This window comes from Zalophus californianus, chromosome 3 (genome assembly GCF_009762305.2).
Source record: "Zalophus californianus isolate mZalCal1 chromosome 3, mZalCal1.pri.v2, whole genome shotgun sequence".
NCBI lineage: Eukaryota > Metazoa > Chordata > Mammalia > Carnivora > Otariidae > Zalophus > Zalophus californianus.
This window is the reverse complement of record NC_045597.1, coordinates 176364256-176378499: the sequence shown is the minus strand read 5'-3', so window position 1 is coordinate 176378499 and position 14244 is coordinate 176364256. Positions and strand designations below refer to the sequence as shown.

The following is a 14244-nucleotide window of genomic DNA, read 5'->3' as shown; positions in this document are numbered from 1 at the left end:
TCAATTCTCGTGTCCTTCACTTTTTTGTCCAACATCTCTCCAACTCCAGCTTCTCTGTCCCGATGCTCACCCCCGCGCACCCTGGCCGCGAGCTCCGCCCCCCCATCCCCCCGCCCCGCTCGGTTACCTGGAGCTTGTGTAACTGCAGAACGTAGCCTTGCACTAACAGCTGGAAGAAGAGGCGCAGTTGCCCGGGCCCTGGAAGCTCCTCCAGGGTCCGCAGTCTCCGGTCGCCAGGCCCGTTTCCAGGAGTCTCGGCGGTAACCCGGGCGGCGGCGGGGATCGCGGCCTTGGCTCTGGCCCCGTGCGGGCAGAGGCCAGGGAGGGCCACCCGCGTACCCAGCAGCGCCCACCGCAGCCTCGCGCCGCGCAGCGCAGCCAGGGGATCCATGGCCCGCGCCGCCGCGCCTTTGGACCGCGAGTGAAGAGCGCCTGGAACCCGCTCAGAGATCTATCCGGAGGGGCGGGTTCAAGGGCGCCAACGGCCGGGGGTGGGCCGGGCGAAGGCCGGCTAGGCCCCTTACTGCTCACTTTTCCTCGCGGTCCTCGGTCTCTCCCCGACGGGACCTCACGAACACACAGAAGCCACCTCCTCCAGCCGTAAGCCTGCGGCCCGGGGGGGGGGCGCCGGCCAACACCACTGCAGAGGTTGCACCCCGGGATTTACCGATATCTCCAGAGCGCCGATCGCGGCCCCCTCTTCCGCGACTCCCCACCCTGCACTTCCGCGGACTCTCAAGGAGAACTTGAAGTTCTTTGGTCTGACATTTCATTCGCAGTACAGCAAAGTTCTCGGAAGCTCCGGGCACTTCCAAGGCCAGGAAGCCCCAGCCAGGGAGCCGGGCCCTCGCCTGACCTACAGGTTCGCCACGGCAGAGCGCCCTAGCGCCAGTGTTCCTCCCTTCCCCGAGAGCAGGAACCGGCTGCTGAGATTTAACTGGCCGCCGGCTTTTCCTAATGCGCACCACCCCCAAAGCAAAGCAAAAAAAAAAAAAAAAAAAAAGAATAAGCAAACAAAGCAGAGCACAGCAAAGAAAAGAAAACTGGCCCGTGTCCAAGGTCATCTGATTCCTGGAGGGTGAAAGCCAAACAGACAAACAAATTTACATATTAAAGGTTAATGCAATTCTATTCTCTCCACACTCCTTAGGGTTTTCCAAACCGTAGGTTGAGCCCGGATTTAGGGACTGTGACCAGAATTATTTTTTTAATAAGATGGAAAAGAATAAAATAGTACAGAAAATACTGCCAAGAAGAAAGAGTAGTGTTTCATGAATCCTTTGTCTCCTATATATTCAAAGTACATTGAAAAGTTATTTCTATTTCAAAAAGTTAAAAGCAGGATGGTAAATCTTGTTCTAAGAACATTGGAAGAATTGGTTATTTACAAACAGCCAGAGGGAGAAAGGGCATTTTGGGTTCAAAGGGGCAACAATTAGAGGGTCAGTTAATGTGGCCTAGGTGTGGACTTATGTTTGGATTTATCCCATTTGGGGCCATAGGGTTTCTTAAATCTGTGACTGAAAATCTTTCATCACTTTGGGAGCTTTTCAGACATGATCTGTTCAAACATTTCTTCAATCCCATTCCTTTGTCTCCACCCCCCCTTCTAAAACTTCAGATTATACCTATTCTAGGCCTTCTGACCCATCCTTCCTGTCTCTTAACCTCTCTCCTGCATTTTTTTAACTTTTGTGTTTTTAGGCAGGCCCCACACCCAGGGTGGAGCCCAAGTGGGGCTTGAACTCAGGACCCTGAGATCAAGACCTGAGCTGAGCTCCAGAGTTGGTCGCTTAATTGACTGAGCCATCCAGGTGTCCCTCTTCTGCACTTCTTAAAAATTCTCTTGTCTCTTCTAGCTCCTTAATCCTCAATTCAGCTGTGTCTAACCTGCTGTTAAATCTTAATTTCAGCTATTGTATTTTTCAGTTTTTAATTTTGAATAGCTTTTTTTAAATCTATGTCCTTTTTTATATTTCTAGTTTTATGTCCGAATTCTTAGTTTTATCTTTTATTATTCCCTTATATTTTGTAAAAATAGTTGTTTTAAGAATTATGACTAATAACTCCAATATCTGGGTTCTACATGAAACGGTTTCTAATGTCCATTGTTTCTAGTGGTTTTTGTTCATGTTGCCGTATTTCTTCCTGGGCCTGGTTGCTTTTGATTGTGTGCCAGAGAAATGCATTCTTTAAGTTTCTGGTGGAGCTCATTAAGGTTTAGGATGATTTCATTTTCCTCAGGCAAGATTTACTTTTGTTTCTCACCGTTGCCTGAAGGCACAAGCAAACCAGGATCAGCCTAGTTCAATTTCAGAACTGAGATTCTTTGAAGCCAAGCTGCAATCCTTTAGAAAGCCAGTCTAGCCCAGTCCTTTAACCCCTTGGGATCTCTACCTGAAATTGGGTATAAGAGATCATGGATTCCAACGTTTCTTCACCCAGCCCTGTGAGGCTAAACCACTCAGCTTCCTCTAATGAAAATGGGGCGGGGGGGCGCCTGGGTGGCTCAGTCAGTTAAGCATCTGCCTTTGGCTCAGGTTGTGGTCCCAGGCTGCTGGGATCGAGTCCCGTGTTGGGCTCCCTACTCAGTGGGGAGTCTCCTTTTCCCCCCTGCTCGTGATCTCTCTTTCTCTCTCTCTCAGATAAATAAATAAAATATTTAAAAGAGGGCGCCTGAGTGGCTCAGTTGTTTAAGCGACTGCCTTTGGCTCAGGTCATGATCTTGGAGTCCCAGGATCCAGTCCCACATCGGGCTCCCTGCTCGGCAGAGAGTCCGCTTCTCCTTCTCACCCTCCTCCCTCTCATGCTCTCTGTCTCTCATTCTCTCTCTCAAATAAATAAATAAAATCTTTAAAAAAAATGAAAAAAAATAAAATATTTAAAAGAAAAAAAAGCTTAAGAAAAGAAAATGGGAAATACCACTAATAGAAAAGTGGTACATAATGCCTAACTTACCTCTGGGTTTCCATCTTCTGGTTCTATTGTCTTATTACCTTGCGTGTTCGCTGATGCTGATGCTTCAAGTAAATGCTTGACATATTTGTAGTCATGTAGCTTTTCTAGCTATCCTTAGAAAGAAAGTCCAGTATTAACAGTAGAAATCTGATGTAGGCTTTTATCTTTATTCTCCCCCGCCCCCCGCACACCAGATTCATTTTCTTACCTTTTTAAAAAACTGCCTAGTAAAATTTTCTGATTTCCCGATAAATGCTTTTAATGCTATACATTTTCACATGTTACTGTGTTGGCCATTCCAACAAGATTCACTAAACATTCTCCCTTATTGTCATTCATGTCCCAATAGTTTGTAATTTCCATTTTGATTTTCTTTTTAATCTAAGAGTCATACAGAAAGGTGATTTTATTTTCTTGCAAATAGTTGCAGTTTTGTTTTTTGTTTTGAAAGGTTCCATTCTTTTGTTATTAAATTATAGTTATTATATTGTGGTCAGATTGTATATGGTCTTTTTAGAATTATCAAAATGTTTTTATAGTCTCATAATTGTTTCTTTTTCTGAACATTCCATGTGCCTTTTTTAAATATGTATTCTCTGTTTATTAACTTAATTTTGTTATTTAGATCCTCTGTAACCTTACTTACTTTTGTCTACTTGATTTGTTAACTTCTGAGAGATACATTTTAGTATCCCCAAAATATTATGTATCTGTGGATTCATCAAATTTTCTTGCATTTCAGGACACCTGGGTGGCTCAGTCAGTTAAGTGTCTGCCTTTGGCTCAGGTCATGATCCCAGGATCCTGGGATCCTTACTCAGCTCCTTACTCAGCGGGAAGCCTGCTTCTCCCTCTGCCTGTCGCTCCCCCTGCTTGTGCTCTCTCTCTCTCTCTCTTACAAATAAGTAAAATCTTTAAAAAAAAAGCTGTATTAAAAAATTTTTTTTCTTGTATTTCCAACAGTTTTTGTTTTATATTTTGAAATCTGTTGTTAGATTCATAAAGGCTCATGACTATTATATATTCTTGATGAACAGCACCTCTCATAAATCTAAAATATTAAATTGCTTTGGTTTTACTATTGTTACTCCTACTTTATTTTTTATTCATGTGTTTGATATATCTTTATTCATCCCTCTATTTCCAGTTATTTTGATTTAGAAGTATCTCTCATAAATACCATGTAGCTGGATTTTTTCTTAACCAGCAAGCGAATCTTTAAATAGCAAAAATTATTTTTGTAATTTGAATGAACGCTTAAAACTAAATACATGAAATTGAATAAAATTAAGACATAATAAATGGATACCTTAGAGGAAATATAAATGGCCTTAAACATATACAAAAATGTTCAACTTCACTTGCAATGAAAGAAAGAGAAATCAAAACTACATAAGAAACCATTTTTCACCTATGAGGTTGACAGGGATCAAAAGCTTGATATCATTATGTAGTTGAAGGTATAGGGAAACAAACTCTTAATCATGGTTCAAAGGAATACAAATTACTACAGAGCATTCACAATTTAAATTGCACTTACCTTATGAGCCAGTAATCCTAAGTGCAGGGATTTCTTCTACAAATTCTTGCACATTTGCAAAATCACAAATACGGAGCGATATTTATTTTTTTTTAAGATTTTATTTATTTATTTGACAGAGAGAGAGAGAGAGAGAGACAGCAAGAGAGGGAACAGAAGCAGGGGGAGTGGGAAAGAGAGAAGCAGGCTTCCTGCCCAGCAGGGAGCCCGATGTGGGGCTCGATCCCAGGACCCTGAGATCATGACCTGAGCTGAAGGCAGTTGCTTAACCAACTGAGCCACCCAGGCCCCACGGAGGGATATTTATTACAGCATTGTTTGAACAGATAAAATATGAGAAACAACATAAATGCTCATCAGTAGGGGACTAATGAGGTAAATGATGGTTAACCATCATTCAATGACTGAAATCATTTGCATTTGCATATTGTTGAAAACAATGATACAGCTCTATCGATAATACTGATATACAACAATTTCTAAGATCTATTTTTTTAAGTAAAAAGAGTAAGACGCAAACCAGTGTTATGGTAGCTACGCTATAATTATTTTTATTTTTTTTTAAAGATTTTATTTATCTATTCATGAGAGACAGAGAGAGAGAGAGAGGCAGAGGGAGAAGCAGGCTCCCAAGGAACAGGGAGCCCGATGTGGGACTCGATCCCAGGACCCTGGGATCATGACCTGAGCCGAAGGCAGACGCTTAACCACCTGAGCGACCCAGGTGCCCGGTAGCTACGCTATAATTAAGCCAACATTTGCACACGCGTAAACTGTCTCTGGAAGGATATACCAGATATTACGATTTGTAATATTATCTGCCTCAGGAACAAAGGTAGCAGGCACACAACTCCCCAGCACACTCTCTTGGACTCTTTGAGTTATGTAATATGTACATGTAATATCTAGTTTTTTCAAGTGGCTTATTCAAAAGTCACATAGCAAGGACGTTTTCTTTTGACCTTTCTGAAAACTTGTTTCCCAGAGTGATGCCTGGCTATCTATTATCCTGGTCACTTTGGTCCTCACTAGAGTCAAAACTTTAGTGAAAGCAATAATAATGTATTAAAATAATCAAAGCCATATATATATGGCATTTTCTTTTTTCTTTCTTTCCTTCTTCTTTGTTTTCTTTCTTTTCTATTTTCAGTAGGGGGGGGTATCTAGAAAGATGTATGTTGGGGAAAATGTATAATTGAAGATATCCATGAATTAAGTACAAGGACAAATAGTGTGAATACAAATTGGCTGTAGGGGCATCTGGATGACTGTCAGTTCCATATCTGACTCCTGATTTCAGTTCAGGTCATGATCTCAGGGTCTTGGAGCCTGTTTAAGATTCTCTCTCTCCCTCTCCTTCTGCCGTCCCCCCGTAAGAAAATTTGAGATCTGAGAATAGGTAAAAACTGGCCTGATTCTTCTAATTAACTCATACATTTTTTGTGATTTTGAAAACTAAAATAAACAGAAACTTTCCAAACCCCCTGAAAGTAGTGAATTTATGTTTGCACTGCTTGCCAAGGAATTAAATTGTACAGCAACAAAACATCCCCAAGGTAAAAATCACCCATAATCTCACCACATGAAAAATCAATAAAAGACCCCTGCTCTGCTTCCTCAGTTATATTCCCTCAGAATGAAATACTGTGCAGAGTTTAGTGCATATTCTTCCAGACCTTAATCTGTATTTACAAAACTTTTTTCACCTACAGGTAAAAGGGTCATACTGATACTTCAATGTGAAGTCCTTTAAATATTATAAAGGCTCAGGGTTTCTAAAAATATATTCTTATTGACCATTTCTATTTCTCTATGAAGTCCTTCATTATATCCTTTGATCTTTTTCCTGTCGAGTTTTTTTTTTTTTTTTTTTTTTTGTCTTATCAGTGTGTTGGTGTTCTTTTCCTATTTAGGGAGATTAACCTTTGTCTGTTATATATTACAAGTATTTTCTTCTGGTCATCTGTTCCCTATATCTTGGTTGCATTTAAAGTATCTTTTGTTCATTTCTGTGTAGTCCAGCCTGGCATTTTTTTCCTTTTATGACCTCTTGGTTTCATATCTTGCTTGGGACTACCCCAACACTGTTAGCAGAAAAAACTTTCATAGGGACGCCTGGGTGGCTCAGTTGTTAAGCATCTGCCTTTGGCTCAGGTCATGATCCCAGGGTCCTGGGATTGAGCCCCGCATTGGGCTCCTTGCTCAGCGGGAAGCCTGCTTCTCCTTCTCCCGTTCCCCCTGCTTGTGTTCCCTCTCTCGCTATGTCTCTCTCTGTCAAATAAATAAAGAAAAAAATCTTAAAAAAAAATCTTTAAAAAAAGAAAGAAAAAACTTTCATATATTTTACCTTATATTTGATAGTTTTGTTTTTTATATGCTATATATTTTTTTCACGAGTAATCCAATCCATCTGGAATGAATTTTTGTTTCTGGTGTGACCTAGGGTGTTAATGTATCTACATCATTAAATTAAATAACATCTAATTATTCCAACATGATTTATTATATAATAGCTCGGGAGTTTGCTGGGTACCCCCATCTCCCATCTGGGAGCAGGATTCTTTAACTTATAAGACTTAGCAGATTTGATCTTCCATTTCACTGCAGAACATTGCTTTGGTGCCGTGTAGCTTTTTTTTCTTTTTTTGATTTTATTTATTTATTTGTCAGAGAGAGAGACAGAGCACAAGCAGAAGTGGCAGGCAGAAGGAGAAGCAGGCTCCCTGCTGAGCGGGGAGCCCGATGTGGGACTTGATCTCAGAACCCTGGGATCATGATCTGAGCCGAAGGCAGCTGTTTAACCAACTGAGCCACCCAGGTGTCCCGGTGCCGGGTAGCTTTCAGGATTATCCTCTGATATTACAATGACCACCTGCAGCTTAGGGTTACAGTTCACCCGAGGGTGACCCTCTGTCTTCACTGAGGACCAGGAGGAGATGGGAAGGAACATACCCTTCCACGTCATGCCACTCTGCCTCTTTAGTGTTCACAAGACCAACAGAGCAGACAACCTATGATCCTTTAGCAAAAAAGACATTTCCAGAAGGGAACCGCTACATAGGAGAATCACACATTCTCCCTCAAGTTGCCCAAGGGTGGGCAGCTGGTGCCCTAGACCTTCATGACTCCGTGCTTCAGATGCTTCTCGAACAGCTTTCTAACTGGCTTCTCCAGAACTTGGTTTGTTCCTGGTCCCTCTTGCATTCTCTTCTTCAAGTCTCGAAGTAGAGAAACTCTACTTCCCTTCCTTGAGAAAACCCCACTTCTTTCCCAAGGAACCTGGATTCTTTTCTTCAGATTAAGGTTCTGAGTCTTAGTTTGATAGTTTCATTCAACCCTGAGTTTCAGCCAGTGGCCCCACAGGCGCAGGGGGGTGGGCACCCAGCTCCCAGGAGATGGTGAAGGAAGACCCTCCGGTTCCTGTTGTATTCACAGTATTCCCGCCCGTGAGCTTGGCGGCTGGGCAGTTGGCATCGTTCCTCTACTGGCTGACCTCTAAAAGCGAGCATCTCACCCGAGACAAATTACTTTTCTTCCCCTTAAAGACGGTTTAGTCTAAACCGTATCGAAGCCAGAGCATTTCCTCTTAAAATTAATAGAATCAGTGAGTGCCATTATTTTGCTGAAGAACAAACAAAGCAGCTGGTTTCTCCCCTGCCTTTCTTGGGGCCCAGGGGAACTGCCGACATCACAGAAGCTCTAGGCTAGTGCTTAAGGGCTGCACTCTCAGGCACCCAGAGGAAAGCACCTGCCTTAAACTCCTCAAGTCAACAATGGTCCTCTCATCGGGGCTGGGACAGCATGGCCCGTTCTTCCACACAGTGCTTCCCCATAGGTTTGAAATATCACATACATTTTTTTCTTCAGTTTGAACATGAATTTGGATCTACGTCTATACTCTCCAGCCCAGGTGCCAAAAACCCTAATGGCTTTAGGTGAAGCAGACCAGGCTGGAGAGCAGAGCAGGGGAGTGCTGGGAATTGGGACAGCTACCACCCAACCCCAGCCAAGCATTGCCATGCAGGAATGCAGGCCCCATGTGGCTGGAGCTTTAGATTTTAGGCAAGAAGCCAAAACATCAGAATTTTTATGAGAAAACCCCCTACAGCCTTAATAAACAAATTAATCAGTCCAAACAAAATCTGTGTGTGCCAGTTTTCACTCCCTGCTTTATGTCCCACTCTTCTCTCGACCTGTTCCTGGGCCAGTGGAGTCTCCTTTGAAATACTGCTTGTTACAGACTGATGTGTCCGCCCCTTAAAACTGTTTGTGGAAGTCCTAACCCCCAGTACCTCAGAATGTGACTATATTTGGAAATCGGGCCTTTAAAGAGGTGATTAAGGTTCAGTGAGGTTGAATGGGCCCTAAACTAATACATTTGACATCCTTATAAGGGGATTTGGACCCAGACACACACAGAGGAGTCCAGGTGAAGGCACCTGAGGAGGACGTCTACAAGCCAAGGAGGGAGATCATAGGGAAAAAAATCCACCCCTGCCAACACCTTGATCTCAGACTTCTGGCCTCCAGAAGAACTGAAAGAATAAATGTCTGCTCTTTAAGCCGCCCAGTCTGTGGTGCTTTTTAATGGCAGCCTGAGCAAACTGGTACACTGCCTCTTTCTTTTTTTTAAGATTGATTTATTTATTTTAGAGAGCTCGTGTGCACAAGCGGGGGGCAGGGGCAGAGGGAGAGGGAGAAGCAGGCTCCCCGCTGAGCAGGGAGCTGGACAGAGGCTTGATCCCTGGACCAACCTCCCCCTCCCCCGAGATCATGACCTGAGCCCAAGGTAGATTCTCAACTGACTGAGCCACCCAGGTGCCCCCAAGGGTTTAACTCTTGATACCAGCTCAGCTCAGGTCTTGATCTCAGGGTCATGAGTTCAAGCCCTGCGTTGGGTGGGGAGCCTCCTTTAAAAAAAAAAAAAGTCATGCAAGGCACAAGGCAAGTCACACAACAAACAAGATAGAACAGGTATAGGACGTTAATGAATCAAAAGACTCAGTCTGAGTCGCACCTGAGATAAGGCCTCGGTCCAGTCCAGGTCCGGTCCGGGTCTGCTCTCGGCACTGACTGCTGATTGTGTTCAGGCCAGCAAGGATCTCGGTTCTGTTCAGAGATCAATCAGGCAGAGCCTTTGGCAGCAGCTACCTTTCTGAAGTGGTCAGACGCAGAAGGCTCAGTGTCCAGAGTCTGACCATTTGCTGCAAAAATCCTCCCTTTTACCGGGGATTTAGTCAGTGCCGGGCGTTTGCAGACCTGCTCTCCTTCTGCTGCTTATTGTTCTGGGTGCGTCGTCGGCAGGGGCTGCTCTCAGCAATACCTGGTCTGAACCGCAATGCCCACAGCTGCCTGCACCATTGCTTGACACAGGCCACTGCTTGACGTGAGGGACTCCATCTTGCTTTCTACAGTTCCCTGGACTGACTTCCTTTCACCAGACCTCTTCGCCGTTGCCTCCCCTTCTGCCACCTCAGGTAACCCATCTGCTCTTCGGAGCAGGAATTCTGGCTCTCAGTAACCAAGTAAGTTTTTTTCTAAATATTTCATCACACATCTAAACCTGAAATTTTTTGCAAACAAATAAATGACTCTTCTTCTCTGCTGTGTTGGTCTTTCCTAAAAAGGAATGAGATGAAACATTTCAGCCACTGCTCCCTTAATGGGGGAGGGCCACCCATGCAAAGGGAGCCACTGGGAGAGTTGCTATATTCTGACCCTTGAATGGGGCTTCCTACCCTGACACAAAAGAATTTATTGAAACAAGAGGCAGCTTGATATGGTGAAAAGAGCAAGGGTTGTATTAAAATGCTCACAATGTTTCATTAAGAAGAAACAAAAACAAGTTACAAAACCATTTCAACAATTCATCTCTCCCTCCCTCTCTCTCTCTCACACACACACAAGATTGGAAATACACACACGAAAATTAAGACTGGTGGTAAATTATATGTGACTTTTATTCTTTATAATTTTCTGTATGTTGTCTTAATTTTTTAAACGAATTTCTTTGTAATAAGATAAAAAGACTCATGGCAGTAAAGTATGTGGGCTGTAATGGACGCACAATCCTGGCTTTGTTACTAGCTATGAGACTCTGGGCAAGTTACATAACCCTTGAGTAAGTCTCAGTTCTCAACAATTAAATAAGAATAATGCATACCAAAGTTACAGGGCTGTTGTGAGGATGAAAGATAATATAAGTAAAGTTCATCACTCAATTAATGATTATCATTATTATAATTTACCAGGGTGTTCTATTTAATCTATAACCAGGGCTCTGTTCACAATGGATAGAAAGTATTGATTGATCCAGGAAGCTTGGGGGAGGGCCTGAATTCTCCATCTCTAACAAGCTCCTAGGTAATGACAAGACCTCTGATACCCATAGACCACATTTTGAGTAGTAGGCCCAGAGGGATGAAGCCACGGAGGGAAAAGAATGTATAGCTGAGGGGCACCTGGGTGGCTCAGTCGTTAAGCGTCTGCCTTCAGCTCAGGTCATGATCCCAGGGTCCTGGGATCGAGCCCCACGTCGGGTCCCTGCTCCATGGGAAGCCTGCTTCTCCCTCTTCCACTCCCCCTGCTTGTGTTCCCTCTCTCGCTGTCTCTCTCTCTGTCAAATAAATAATTTTTAAAAAATCTTAAAAAAAAAAAAAAGAATGTATAGCTGATCACTACAGGTATTTTCATGCTGGGAGCATTTGGAAATTCTGGAAACAGGCGGGAAGTTGAAAGTCCAGGCTTTAATTTCAAGGAAAACCACTCAGGCGGGACAGAGAAACTAGAAAGAATGTTGGCAGAACTTATAGGGGACTTCCAGCACACAGCCTGTTTCTCCCTCGGGACATTGGCCAGATTCTAGGGTTGCAAAGTGAGAGATTGAAAAGCTAAGAAGAAAAGCCTCCCAAAAGCGGAGTGTTGCTTTCAGCAGTCTTGCAATATATGTAGAATTAAAATGTAATTTTAAATAAGAGGTTCTGCTCACCTAATTCCAACGTGTCTGGGGGTTGGGGGGAGACACCACCACATGGTGCTGGGACACCAGCTGGGTGTCCTACAGCTCAGCTCCATTCTGACACCATGGACCCGGGACAGCATCAGATTCTACAGGTGAGGGGCTCAGTCCCACACGAGACTCTTGCCCACCCCTGCAGATGCCAATCTAGAGCCCAGGTGATCTGTGTTTCGGACCACCCAGCTGCAGTTTGGAGGTTCCCGTGACCTCTTAGACCTCTGATGCCCGGCACAAGCGCAGGTGGTTATTTAGACTTCTGACCAACTAGCTCTAAATCAGAGGGTCCCAGGTTTTTGACTGATTAATTTGCTAGAGCAGTTCCCAGAACTCAGGAAACCCAATTACTCGCTGGATTGCTAGTTTATTACAAAGAATTTTAAAGGAGATAAACCAACCACCAGATGAAGAGAAACATAGGACAATGTCCAGAACAAAGGAGATTCTATCCCCAGGGACTTTGGGCCCAGGATGGTGGCATGTGGAAGCCTTCTGGTTCCCCAAACTGGAAGCTCTCCGAACCCCATCCTTTGGGTTTTTTTATGGAGGCTTCATTACAGAGGCATGTTGATTAAATCATTGGCCGTTGGTGATTGATTCAGCCTCCAGCCCCTCTCCCCTCCCTGGAAATCAGGGGTCGGGACTGAAAGTTCCAATCCTCTATTCATGGTTGGTTCCCCTGGCAACTAGCCCCCATTCTTAGGTGCTTTCCAAAAGTCACCTTATGAATATAAACACAGTTGGGGTGGAAAGGGGCTCGTTGGAAACCACAAGGCACACATTGCACATTTATGGCTCTGGAGTGATTTCAGGAACTGAGGGTGAGAGAGCAAATATTTTTTTTAAAGATATTATTTATTTACTTGACAGAGTGAGAGACAGCAAGAGAGGGAACACAAGCAGGGGGAGTGGGAGAGGGAGAAGCAGGCTTCCCACTAAGCAGGGAGCCCGATGCGGGGCTTGATCCCAGGACCCCAGGATCATGACCCAAGCTGAAGGCAGATGCTTAACGACTGAGCCACCCAGGCGCCCCAGGAGAGCAAAAGATTCTCCCATTGCTCTTATTGCTCAGGAAATTCCTAGGGTCTTGAGAGTTGTGAGCTAGGAACCATCAACGAAGACCAAATGTGTATGAGAAATATATTTTGGTCATCTGCATGACTGACTATATGTATTTCAAAAATCACAATGTCACAATAATAATAAAAAAGGCAGGAAGGGGTAAATGGAGCTCATGTGTTCTAACATGCTAGCATTATGCATTAAAACCAATCATTTGGGGGCGCCTGGGTGGCTCAGTCGTTAGGCGTCTGCCTTCGGCTCAGGTCATGAGCGCAGGATCCTGGGATCGAGCCCCACATCGGGCTCCCTGCCCTGCGGGAAGCCTGCTTCTCCCTCTCCCACACCCCCCTGCTTGTGTTCCCTCTCTTGCTGTGTCTCTCTCTGTCAAATAAATAAATACAATCTCTTAAAAAATAAATAAAATCAATCATTTGTATTAGACTTCTGCTATTGCTGCATAACAAACTGTCCAAATAATTAGTGACTTAAAATGACAATGGCTGCATTATGGGTACGGATTCTGTGAGTCAGGGGAATCTGGAGTGGGCACAGTGGGAATGGTTTGTTTCTGTTCTATGGTGTCCGAGACCTCAGTCTGAAAGCTGCAAAGGCTGAGGGCTGCAAGAATCTGGAAGTGCCTGATGACTCAGGGGCGAGATTGTCGTCCAGAGTGTCCTCACATGGCTTTTGTGTGTGGCTTGGCTTCCCCATAGCAAAGCAACTTCAGGGTGCATGGCCCCTCAGGGCTGCAAGCATGAAGGTTCCAAAGAATTGGGCAGAAGCAGCCTGATCTGTGATTACCCTGCTTCAGAAGTGACACCGCATCACTTCTGCCTTACTCTAGTCAGAGCGCTTACATGCTCTCCCACATTCAAGGCGAGAGAAATCAGACTCCAATTCCTAATGGAAGAATGGCAAGATCAGTTGTAGGATTACGAGTTTCCAGAGAAATTACGGCAGTCCCCTTTGGAAAAAAAAAAACCTCCCACATGAGCCATCTGTTTGGGGTGATGAAATATTTGGCAGTAGATAGTGATAATAGTTATGTAACAAAGTGCATGTCGTTAATGCTACTGAGTTGTACATTTAAAATGGTTAAAATGGCCAATTTTATGGTATATATATTTTGCCACCATAAAAAAAATTATAGAGGGAGGAAAGGAAGGAAGAAAGAAGGGAAGAGAGGGAGAGAAAGAAGAAAAGGAAAGAAAGAGAGAAAGAGACCCAGCCCAGCCCAGCGCTGAAGTCAGGTAGGAGCTACGTGGGAAATTAGGCATGACACTCCACAGAGTAAAGCTGGATTCTGTGTCCACGTCCTACCTGTGCATGTAATTTGTACCCCCAAGATTCCCCAATCTAGAAGCTTGTTAGAGCGTTTGCAGATTGTTTGAAGGATAGTAGAGGGTTCGGCTGGACCCGTGATAAAGTGTACTCACTAGAGAGAATGAGAGGTTAAAAATAAAATCAAAGGACAAACTTGCATTTCCAAACCCACAATTTCAACAGAAGGTTTATGAGACCAACCTTGGAAGACTAACTTGTAATTCCAACAACATTACTGAGTTTCTCAAATTCATGTTTAATGAACAGTGACACAGAGCTGGGAGCAAATGGCGTGGGTTGGAAAGATCACCAGTGTAGTCTCTGGGAGGTGCAATGCCTGAATGAT

The 14244-nt window shown here is 44.0% G+C and overlaps 1 protein-coding gene across 4 annotated transcripts in view; it reads right to left on the bottom strand.

Moving 5' to 3' along the window:
• The window catches only part of LOC113919618 (sterol 26-hydroxylase, mitochondrial), a 44785-nt gene extending 34597 nt beyond the window's left edge, over positions 1-10188 (bottom strand). The window contains exons 1-3 of one of the 4 annotated variants that reach the window (XM_027589038.2): positions 9516-10188; positions 2959-3071; positions 128-1071 (exon numbers count right to left, since the gene is read on the bottom strand). In XM_027589038.2, coding sequence (XP_027444839.1) covers positions 128-391 — 264 coding nt within the window. In that variant the 5' untranslated portion in view covers positions 392-1071; positions 2959-3071; positions 9516-10188. Of the gene's footprint in view, positions 1-127; positions 1721-2958; positions 3072-9515 lie in introns of those variants that run through there. The other 3 variants (XM_027589037.2, XM_027589040.2, XM_027589039.2) reach the window with 3 other exon arrangements.
• Positions 10189-14244: the final 4056 nt, after the last annotated feature.